Source organism: Salmo salar, chromosome ssa23 (assembly GCF_905237065.1).
Source record: "Salmo salar chromosome ssa23, Ssal_v3.1, whole genome shotgun sequence".
Taxonomy (NCBI): Eukaryota; Metazoa; Chordata; class Actinopteri; order Salmoniformes; family Salmonidae; genus Salmo; species Salmo salar.
The window spans coordinates 9,576,629-9,588,646 of record NC_059464.1 but is presented as its reverse complement, the minus strand read 5'-3'; the positions used below and the strand labels follow the sequence as shown (position 1 = coordinate 9,588,646).

The window sequence follows — 12,018 nt, the reverse complement described above, 5'->3', positions numbered from 1 at the left end:
GCTGGCTCACATTCTGTCCTTCCTTGCACACAGGAAAATACGCACGCCTGCAGACGCACACACACACGTAGCAAGCCGCTATCCTCACCGAACGCACGTGCACTCTCGCCTTCCTCTCTTCCTACCGCTCACCCCCCCGGAGCTTGAGAGAGTGTATTTGATTGACAGCTGCTCTGATGTACCAGCTGCTTTGAACTTCAGACATTAAATTCCCATTAGGCTACATTCATTATTATTCTCCTTCAACACACTTTACACGCAGGGGCTAAGCAAAATGTGCCGGATAAAAAAAATACATTTGCAAGCGCTTTGAATTTGACATCAAAACCAGGAGAACGAGAGCGGCGCAGGGGAGAGGGAGAGACGGAGAGAGAAAGGATGAGAAAGGGGAAAGCGAGCGAGAGGAAGGGGAGAGAGAAAGGGAGGCGAGAGCGAGAGAGGCGAGAGAGAGGCGAGAGAGAGAGAGAGAGAGAAAGGGAGGCGAGAGCGAGAGAGGCGAGAGAGAGAGAAAGGGAGGCGAGAGCGAGAGAGGCGAGAGAGAGAGAAAGGGGAGAGAGAGAGAAAGGGGAGAGAGAGAGAAAGAGAAGGGAGAGAGAGAGAAAGAGAAGGGAGAGAGAGAGAAAGAGAAGGGAGAGAGAGAGAAAGAGAAGGGAGAGAGAGAGAAAGAGAAGGGAGAGAGAGAGAAAGAGAAGGGAGAGAGAGAGAAAGAGAAGGGAGAGAGAGAGAAAGAGAAGGGAGAGAGAGAGAGAAAGAGAAGGGAGAGAGAGAGAAAGAGAAGGGAGAGAGAGAGAAAGAGAAAGGGAGAGAGAGAGAAAGAGAAAGGGGAGAGAGAGAAAGAGAAAGAAAGGGGAGAGAGAGAAAGAGAGAGAGAAAGAGAAAGAGAGAGAGCGCAAGAAGGAAAACCTTCCGGCCCCGATTTGGATTCAACATGCAAATGAGGGTCTTGAAAAACATCCCTGCTTTCAAAAGGAGTAAAAAATTTTTTTTTAAATATGTAGAGAAAATAAATAAATGTAGATGAAATAACCCCTGAAGATGCAGAGTGCACAGCTGATACAGAGCGTTTCCTTACACCAGAACCACACACAATACCGCTCTTCCATTATCTGAAGCTTCAGCCAGCTTATGACGAGGCCCCTGCCGGCATAATGTTCAATAACGAAGGGGTTGCTACGCTTTGTTTCAATATCCTATAGGGAGGAGTTCTCCTTGCCTCGATCAGGGAGATAACGGGAATACTGCAGAATGCTATTGGTACTACGGCACTATATGACTGACATCTACACTCTCCTGACAACAGAGCCCTGTACGTAACGTTTGATTTTCAACCGTTGCTGCCGACTCCACCAAACCGTTGTACTGAACGCCTGTAGCCCTGTTATCCAGGGTTGGGCATGATGAACATTGAAATAAATCGATTGTATTACCGTGTGGACGCCGGTATGCACTAGTACTGCTTCTGAAGAGCTTTCTGTGCTACCGTATTCAATTTGACCCGGAAGGAATACAGATATTGTTCTTCTTCCAAGAGTGTTTCACATCATCTACCACAGTGAGTTACAGTATTGCTATAGCCCTGCGGAGAGAAAGAACCCCCACCCCCTTTTCCCAAGCCCCCCCCCTCCTCTTTTAATCCATCAGTGCACATAGCAATGCGTTTCATTAGCGTAGCTGCTGCCGGGGAGGATAAGAGGGGGGGGGCTCAATGGGGATTTGGGGAACAGGGAGTGAGGGCGGAGGAAGGTCTCTTAATAGGGACAGAAGCATTTGGTTGGAGAGATAGAGGGCTCCTATCAGCCCGGGGTTTAAAGCCTGCTAAGTCTCTCTTCCTCCCTCCCTCCCTCTCCCCCCGTCTCGCTCTCCCTCCCCCCCGTCTCGCTCTCCCTCCCCCTCATGCTCAAACAGAGGCTTCATTAGTTCACTCAGAGCAACAAAAAAAAAAATAAAAACAGGAAAACCAGCTGACCCCACATCCCTGATCCCAGCTCTCCCTCCCAGATATCAGTGCAGGATCAACACGCCACAGCCAGAGGAGAGGAGCTCAGTCACCAGTGGTCAATTCACATTAAAATTGCTGTACTATTTTGCATCCATTTCCTTTCTCACTGACGAGAAAGTCATAACGACGCGCAGGAGATAACGTGTTATACTCCTCCAGCAACACCTCACTGGAGACCGTAGCCAGATAAGAACATCAGGAATGGCTGGGTGGTCTACGGGTTTTCCTCCCGTCTCCATGTAGTAAAATGACAACATGGAAGGAATACACATTAGAAGAATTTTACAACCCTGTATGGCCCCTGTCGTTATCGAAACACACACAGCTGGACAGCTAAACGCCTGTTCTTATCTCCACCAGCCTGCCTGGTTGGCTAGCGACCGTTTGTCTTTTCTGAGGTAGCTGTAACCGTAGAGATACACACACACACACACACACTGAGTATAGCAAACTTTAGGAACATCTTCCTAATAGTGAGTTGCCCCCCCCCCCCCTTTCCATCTACACTGATTGAAGTGGATTTAACAAGTGACATCAATAAAAAGGATCATAGCTTTCACCTGGGTCTTTCTACGTCATGGAAAGAACAGGTGTTCTTCATGTTTTGTGTACTCAGCGTACAGGCCTACGTTACTGTGTTTCATGTAATACTCCGGCTACAGGCTTCCGTCTGCATGCGGAGGGGGTGTATGTGTATCTGTACAGCGCTGCGGTAGGAGTGACAGTTGCGGCGGCTTCACCTACACGACGCTCAGCGAGCTGACTTACACTGGAGACGGGAGTTCACGGCTGTGATCAACTATCAGACGGATCTTGTCGTCCCCCCCCCCCTCCTCAAAATAAGCCGGAAATGATTGTGACCCAGCTGGTACCTGAAGATCAGTCACTTAAACCTGAAACGCATGCCATTTTCAGGCACTGATTGTTTACCTAGACCTGGAAGCTGGCCCCCTGACCAAACACTGATGAAAGCATTGCAGCGTGGTGTGTGTGTAGGGGGGGGGGGCTATGGGCAAGCTGACACCACTGTGGTCGCGTGACGGCTGTGTGACATGGGAAATCCTGTGAACCACCTGACACCCCCAGCTATGACCCACCATATGACCCAGAAGCAGGCAGCAGTAGCCGACTCTAAGCCCAACGAAGGACACCCTGACCTGGGGACGGGTGGGTCTGCCACCAGCCTCTCTGGGGGGGGGGGGGTCCAGCACGGCACCGAATCTGAAAACAGGCTTCATGGCATTTCACTGGCACACAGATGTTTGGATTTTTAACTTTCCCTGGCTGGGACTGGGAGAGCCTGCGGAGAGGACCAGTTATTCTGCGCTCCTTCAAAAACGCTCACGCTCCCAGGTGAACTTTTTCAAAGTGAGGAGCGGTCAGCTTTTCACCCCAGTGGGATTCTTTGAAGTTGTGGGAGCGATGCACTGTTATCAGACTGGCAGACAGCCCTCAGAAGTGAGTCTCGATTTTGTTCAACCCTCGTTGCGTCCCTTCCACGCCCCATCCGCAACGTCATCATCTTCACTCTCCGTCCACCCTAGCTCTCCCAGCTTCCTCCCTCTCCTCCAGAATAAGTCCGCGAGAGGAAAAACCTGGACTGGACTCCATCCGGATGAAATTCTACAGGTGTTACGCTGGAGCGGAGCCAGACTGATTGTGGGAGAAGCAGAGACAGACCCTGGAACTCCAGATAAGTCGGGGGAGAAACTTCAGAGAGACAGAAAACACCATCGAAACTAGATTAGGACTGAGAGATAAAGGGAGAGAGAAGCAGAAGAAGATAGGAAGAGGGAGAGAGAGCGAGAGATATGTTGACAGCTGGAGCTGTAGAGATTAGGGTTGAAAGCAGCCCTCTCCCCCTCTCTCTCCCGACGTACGTTTGCTCCTGCAGTGGCGGGAGATTGATGGAAATAGGCCTTCAGACAACTCCATTACCCATAAACAACCGCATCTGTCTGGGAGAATTCAATGGCCGCCGAGCAGAGCAGCGGCGCTCATTGCCACCACTGCTGCTCATGCATGTGGGAACGAAAGGTTGCTGGTTTGAATCCATGCGCCGATTAGGTGAAACATCTTGCCGATGTGCCCTTGAGCAAGGTACTTAACCCCAACTTCTCCTGTAAGTCGCTCTGGATAAGAGCGTCTCCTAAAGGACTAAAATGTCAATTCAATTTGCGGATTTTGCACACATGCAGAGGACTGTTGCTAGACAGGATTAAAATACATTTAAACAGAGGAAGGGGTAAGGGGCTGTGTGTGTGTGTGTGTGTGTGTGTGTGTGTGTGTGTGTGTGTGTGTGTGTGTGTGTGTGTGTACATATATACTCACTCCATCATGGAGGGGGGGATGGTGCAGCAGTCCTGGATGGCGGTGAGGGGGGAGGTCAGGTGGGCCGTGTAGGACGCCTCCACCACCTGCTTGTTCCTGTTCACCACGTCCAGGTAGCGGTTAAACTTCTCACGGATCTTCTTCGCAAGCTACAACCCATCACACACACACACACACACAGTTGGATATATTCTGTATAGCACACATCATACGTAAGGTTCTCCTCATCATGGTGGAATTACTTATGGAAAACATAACCACACACACACACACACACAATGAATCTGATTATATTTGAGTACCTATATTCCCTTTTTATTCCAGCTGGGTTGAAGCGCATCCTTCAGACCTAGATCTAAACCGCAGTCAGACAGTCTACTCCTCTTTATTCCGATTTGAACAAGGCCCGTATCAAAAGACACACACCGAGTCCTCATACATACTGGTTGAATTAACGAGGCAGAGAGCTTTGAACAACATCAAAAGGCCTCGGAAGCAGACGCCGCGCGTGAAAGCGGTCAGCCTTAAGAAGGAATCGTGACGCGTCGCACAGTCGACGGTACGGGAAACCGAGAGAAAAGACAAAGCGCGATTCCTCACGAAACAAGAACAAACAAGCCTTCCCTGTAGCTCAGTTGGTAGAGCATGGTGTTTGCAACGCCAGGGTTGTGGGTTCGATTCCCACGGGGGGGCCGGCACAGAAAAAAAATAAATCCAGGAGGAAGTCAAGGCAACGTACAGTATTAGATAGAGCAGGGTTCCCCAAACTCGGTTTTTGCCCTGGCACTACACAGCTGATTGAAATCATCAACTAATCATCAAGCTTTGATCGTTTGAATCAGCTGTGTAGTGCTAGGGCATAAAAAACTAAAAACGTGCAGCCCTTGTGGTCCCGAGGACTTAGTTTGAGAAACGCTGATACAGAGCCGTGAGCACACGGAACACCCTTCTCTCTCAAACCGGTGCTTGCCTACAGGAGTAGCAAGAGGAACGACCCCCACCTTACCTTCAGGCTACGCTCAAACCCTAAATCCCAACCCGGTCTCTTGAAATAAAAATACTCATATCACAGAGCGAGCAGTACAGCTTCATATGACACCAATTGTTGTTTTGTAGCACCTACACATGAAACAAGATGGCGTCTTAAAGGAGGCCTGAGTAAGGCCAAAATGTCAAACACTAGATACAAATGTAAACAATCCCCCCCCCAAAAAAAAGACCACTCTACAGATTCAATTGTGAAAAGACCCAAAGTCATGGTGTTTTTTTTTGTCCTGGTTTTGTGAGAAATCCCTCAAAAGGAAAAATGTAGTTCATTAAAAAAGGGGCGGATAATTGAATCGTGCTGGTTAGTGTTCGGCCTGACTAGGCCCCTGTCTGTCCGGTGTTAGTGTGCCAGCTAACGCTATGCATACATTACAGCTCTCAGAGGGGGCGTTATGGCTGACTGCACGCATCTCTGAGCCTCATTCAAAAAAGGGTTCCCACCTGTGGGACACTAATAACGAGTGCACTAGCAGCCCCTCACAACAGGTTCCTGTTCCTACTCTGGAGCCAATGAAAACCCCCACAGGGAACCAACCTCGTTAGAACCTACAGGACCGTGGCAACTCACACCCACTCACACGCATTCACGCACAGGCTACATATCCTGCGTAGGATAAGATAGGCTAGAAATCAACACAAACAAGCACTGATAACTCACACAAACTCAGAACATACAGTAGGCTTTAACAAGACTCAAATCAGTGACATTCACTCACTGCCTGGAGAAAAGAAAACAACTTGGGAGAACCCCCGCTACCGGCGACCCGTAACCCCTCTACCGGCAACCTGTCCCCTCTACCGGCAACCCGTAACCCCTCTACCGGCAACCCGTCCCTCTACCGGCAACCCGTAACCCCTCTACCGGCAACCCGTAACCCCTCTACCGGCAACCCGTAACCCCTCTACCGGCAACCCGTCTCTACGGCAACCCGTCACCGCAACCCGTCCCCTCTACCGGCAACCCGTCCCCTCTACCGGCAACCCGTCCCCTCTACCGGCAACCCGTCCCCTCTACCGGCAACCCGTCCCCTCTACCGGCAACCCGTCCCCTCTACCGGCAACCCGTCCCCGCGTCTGTCCACATCCCATAACGAGGCGTGCCTGCCAACACTGCCCAGGCCAGGCCAGGAGAAATGTGCTGTGACCCATTGACCGAGCTACACCCAATCAGCCAGTCGCTGTTCCTATTAATCCGCCGGCCCAGCCGCTCCTCCGATTATGGCATTTTACAGGGGCCAGCGGCGTCACCCTGAATTACAGGGCCACCCGATACGCGAGTCCAAAAATGGCACCCCATTCCCTATATAGTGCACTACATTTGACAGGGCTACGGTCAAATGTAGTGCACTATGCCGGTAGTAGGTTGTCATTTGGGACGCGGCCCAACATACTGTACACCCCCCTCCCAGACTGGGACGGACCAGCAATTAGGCCCAATGTGGACTCACTATTAGGTGCGTCTCAACCACTGTTGAGCTGTCCGAGTGCCTTCACTAGCCACAGCACGGTGTGGTTAAGACTGAGAAATACCCATTCATGAGTCCAGAGGAACTACAGAGGAACGAGAAACCAAAAGACCTGCAAGGCACAGGTTTAGTGATTTAGGAGTACTTTTCCTTAGCCAAAACCACCCTCCTTCCTCCCCCCCCCTTCCCTACCCACAAATCCCAACCAACCACCCGACGACCCCGGCCTTACCGCTTACTCCTCCCCAACTTCACTAGAACACATGTTGGGCTTTGTGGTTGCTGTAGCCCTGACCAGGAAGTCCCAGACCATGCAGTTCCATTGTGTGGCTCTGGTTCAGGGCGGTTAGGGCTAGGTCAGGGTTAGGGAGCCGAGATGTAACCCGTGTCAGTACCAGGGTAGACTGGGAGAATGTTAGAGAATAAAAAACCCATCACAGTCATTCCATGGAACTGATTTGATTTGATTTCTTAAACACAGAAACCTCTCCACTAGCCCTGACTGGCCTTTTACAGAAATGTCGCCATCAGACCACAGCCTCCACCTCTAGTCTGTAGAGTCCCTGGGGGCTCAGGCACACTGATAAACAGACTGGGCTGTTAGACTGGCGTGACCACCTTGTCCTCTGGCTACATACACACACACACACACACAACAATCCGTCCATCTATAGGCTGTTTTGACCTCCGGCTAGCTGCCCACTGTCTGCCGTCTCTCTCGCTTTACTGATTCCATCTCATCTCCCCAGAGGACCAAACAACAGACATAACGCTGAGGACTTTTAATAGGAAATGTCCACTCCGTTGTCTGGCTCAGTCCCAAGTGGGATCTTCTTCATTTTGGCTAAGCCAAATAAACATCTAGAATCATGTTTATTACACTTTAAACATTTCTGGGATGAGTGGAGATGGCCAGCCTGTGTCATTACTCAGTGGCAGATGTCCTCACCTTGCTCGTCTCCTGGCTGAGCAGCGAGAGGGAGATGGTGAAGGGGGAGCCGGGGTGCCAGTCTCAAAGCCGGGCTCTGTCTCTCTGCCTGTCTTTCAGTCAGTCTTTTTTCTTTGGGCTTCCTCCCCACTGTGGATTCAGCTCTAATTGGTGCTGTTTGGCTGCCACGGTGCCAAAGTGTCATTTCCCACCTGCCTCCTACCCGGGGAGAACCATGCCAGCAATGCCAGGGCTGGCACCGTCTGGTCTCGGTAATGCTAAATTAGCAAGAGTCTTCGAGGCATGCAATTGCTACAGAGACACTGTTGAACATCTTGTCAATATTTTCGATGAATTCGAACAGCTTAAGAATCATTCTTTGGAAAAAAAATAATGTAAAACTTGAACTCTCCAGCCTACCTCCAAGGAAACGGACAAGAAGGGAAACATTTTATCAACCTAGGTATCTACTGGTCGGATGCATTTAGCATGGTTTCTGGAACCGTAAAAATTTTAAAAACATACTGTAACTAAATGTCCACACACAAGGAGCGGTAACCTATACAGTCCACAGATGGATACTACCGGAGCGGTAACCTATACAGTCCACAGATGGATACTACCGGAGCGGTAACCTATACAGTCCACAGATGGATACTACCGGAGCGGTAACCTATACAGTCCACAGATGGATACTACCGGAGCGGTAACCTATACAGTCCACAGATGGATACTACCGGAGCGGTAACCTATACAGTCCACAGATGGATACCACCGGAGCGGTAACCTATACAGTCCACAGATGGATACTACCGGAGCGGTAACCTATACAGTCCACAGATGGATACTACCGGAGCGGTAACCTATACAGTCCACAGATGGATACTACCGGAGCGGTAACCTATACAGTCCACAGATGGATACTACTGGAGCGGTAACCTATACAGTCCACAGATGGATACTACCGGAGCGGTAACCTATACAGTCCACAGATGGATACTACCGGAGCGGTAACCTATACAGTCCACAGATGGATACTACTGGAGCGGTAACCTATACAGTCCACAGATGGATACTACCGGAGCGGTAACCTATACAGTCCACAGATGGATACTACCGGAGCGGTAACCTATACAGTCCACAGATGGATACTACCGGAGCGGTAACCTATACAGTCCACAGATGGATACTACCGGAGCGGTAACCTATACAGTCCACAGATGGATACTACCGGAGCGGTAACCTATACAGTCCACAGATGGATACTACCGGAGCGGTAACCTATACAGTCCACAGATGGATACTACCGGAGCGGTAACCTATACAGTCCACAGATGGATACTACCGGAGCGGTAACCTATACAGTCCACAGATGGATACTACCGGAGCGGTAACCTATACAGTCCACAGATGGATACTACCGGAGCGGTAACCTATACAGTCCACAGATGGATACTACCGGAGCGGTAACCTATACAGTCCACAGATGGATACTACCGGAGCGGTAACCTATACAGTCCACAGATGGATACTACCGGAGCGGTAACCTATACAGTCCACAGATGGATACTACCGGAGCGGTAACCTATACAGTCCACAGATGGATACTACCGGAGCGGTAACCTATACAGTCCACAGATGGATACTACCGGAGCGGTAACCTATACAGTCCACAGATGGATACTACCGGAGCGGTAACCTATACAGTCCACAGATGGATACTATATACTGTTCAATCAGAAAGTACTTCCACATTTTGTTCCAGCCTTTTTCCAAAAAAAAAAAAAAATTAAAAAAAAATTCGATATATTTTTTCATTTTCATCCATATCGGGGGAACCGTTTAGAAATTACAGCACTTTTTGCACAAAGTCCCTCATTTTAGGGGACCAAAAGTATTGGGACAAATTCAATTGTGTATTGAAATAGTCAAACGTTGAGTGTTTCTGAACACTTCCACATTCATGTGGATGCTACCATGACTACGGATAGTCCTAAATATACCGTGAATACTGATGAGTGATAACGTTAGACGCACAAATATCATATCCCCAAGACATGCTAACCTCTCACCATTACAATAACAGGGGAGGTTAGCATTTTTGGAGGGATATGACATTTGTCCGTCTGTAACCTTCTCACTCATCAGTATTCACGATTCATTCAGGACTATCCGTAATCATGGTAGCATTTGGATTTTAATGTAGAAGTGTTTAGAAACATTCTATTGTTATATACAATACAAGTGACTCCAAAATGGCACAATGCATTATTTACCATTCATTTCTATTGGGCACAAAATAATCTGAAACACAACCAAAACAAACAAATGCATCCAACAAGTTTGTAGAGTCACAAGCTGTAATCATTGCGTGCTAGAAATATGGGACCAAATACTAAACTTTTAACTACTTTAATACACATAAGTGAATTTGTCCCAATACATTTGGTGCCCTAAAATGGGTGGACTATTGTACAATTCTAAAAATCAGGTGATTCTAAACGAATCGCCAGATATTGATTAAAAAAACAATACCCTCAAATTTAAGCGGACAGTCTGCACTTTAACCTCAATAGCCACTGTAACTTTTGGAGGAGTTCACTGTATATTACTCTTCCCCTCAGCACACTGGGCTGGACACAGTGGACATCACCTTTCTGAATTGCTCGACGGGATGAATAACGTTTATTTAAAAACAGATGTCGGATTCTAAAGTAGCCTCTTTATTGGCAACCAATGGGAGAGTGCAGATGAAATGACATTAACTCAGTCTCTCACGCCGCATTGGAGTACAGGTAGAGGAGCCATGTTTCCATTCCAGCATCTCCTTGTCAGAGTGAAGCCTTACTGCACTGACACTCTAGTGCATTAGAGAATGGGGGGAGTGAAAAACAAAGACAACTTCAAAGCCAATGAGACGGCAGCTGTAGAATTTTAATAAGCCCTCCTTTCCTCTGATGATGGCTGTGTGTGTGTGTGTGTTACTGCGGCACAGACAGACAGTCACAAGCGCACATACTGTGCAAATACACTCGTGTGCGCACACACACACGAGCACCCAGTGACTCACCTGCTGTACCTCCGTCTCTCCGTTTGAGGTCTTCTCTGTGTACACAAACGAGTTGAAAATTCTCTGCAGAAAGAGAGAGCGAGAGCGAGAGCGAGAGCGAGAGAGAGAGAGAGAGAGAGAGAGAGAGAGAGAGAGAGAGAGAGAGAGAGAGGAGACACAAAAACATGGTTAGTATGCTGTAGAAAGACTTACTGCAGTGGTTCGTTTAAAAAACCTAAATCACTGCACACAGACGCAAATCCACATGGGATTTATTCTGATTGCTTAAAGGCCCACTGCAGTCCAAAAAAATGTTATTTCCCTGTGTTTTAAGTATATTTCCACACTATGAGGTTGGAAAAATACTGTGACATTCAAAAAAAAAATGTAAGAGCTGTTTGAAAAGACCACCTGAAATTTCAGCCTGTTTTGGTGGTATGAGGTTTTGGCCTTCCATGGTGACATCGCCATGCGGTAAATGATTTAATAGACCAATAAGAACGAGCTCCAAACCTCTCTGCCAATAACATCTGGTCAAATTCTGCCTACAGGCTGACTTGACTGCAAAACAATCTGAACCCATTCAACATGTTTGGTGTAGGCAACATATACTGTACAATAGACATCTTCCACCAATCCTTAAAACACGTTTGACCTAGGCATAAATCCATATTTTGAAGCAATAGTAGATGTCCTTGTACGACCTCGGCACCAACACAAACTCAATGAGCCCCCAAGAAAACAGTTAAAACACCTGCACTGGTATGCTATGCACACTGACACACACAAAACACACACCCAAGAACACAACTTTTTTAAGCAAGCTTGTCTCCTGAGTACCGTACCACACACACGCCGCGCCCCCCCGCCCCCCAAACATCAGGCACAACATTTAGTGCAAGGCGGAGGCGCACTAAAACAACAGTTAAATAAACGTTGACTTAAAGTGGCAGGTGTTTCACTGTAAGCTTCTCTGCTGCTTCACTACAGACACACACACCAGTCCCGTCCACACATACTGTAGGACACCTTACAGAGCGGAGGGGCACCACCTACCCAGCATGCTTCACTCCACACCACTCCGCCCGCCAACGCAGAGTTCACTCCACTTTATTGCATTACCATGGTAACCCCCCCCAATAAAGGTAGATGTCAAAACAAGCATTGATTTATGGGACCTCACACAATCAAGAGGAGA

At 48.5% G+C, this 12,018-nt stretch overlaps 1 protein-coding gene across 1 annotated transcript in view; it reads right to left on the bottom strand.

Moving 5' to 3' along the window:
- LOC106584031 (VWFA and cache domain-containing protein 1) overlaps positions 1-12,018 on the bottom strand; it is a 79,981-nt gene that overhangs the window by 32,492 nt on the left and 35,471 nt on the right. Inside the window, exons 2-3 of the mRNA XM_014168821.2 lie at positions 10,842-10,904; positions 4,331-4,479 (exon numbers count right to left, since the gene is read on the bottom strand). Of these exons, the coding sequence (XP_014024296.1) occupies positions 4,331-4,479; positions 10,842-10,904 (212 nt within the window). The remainder of the gene's footprint in view (positions 1-4,330; positions 4,480-10,841; positions 10,905-12,018) is intronic.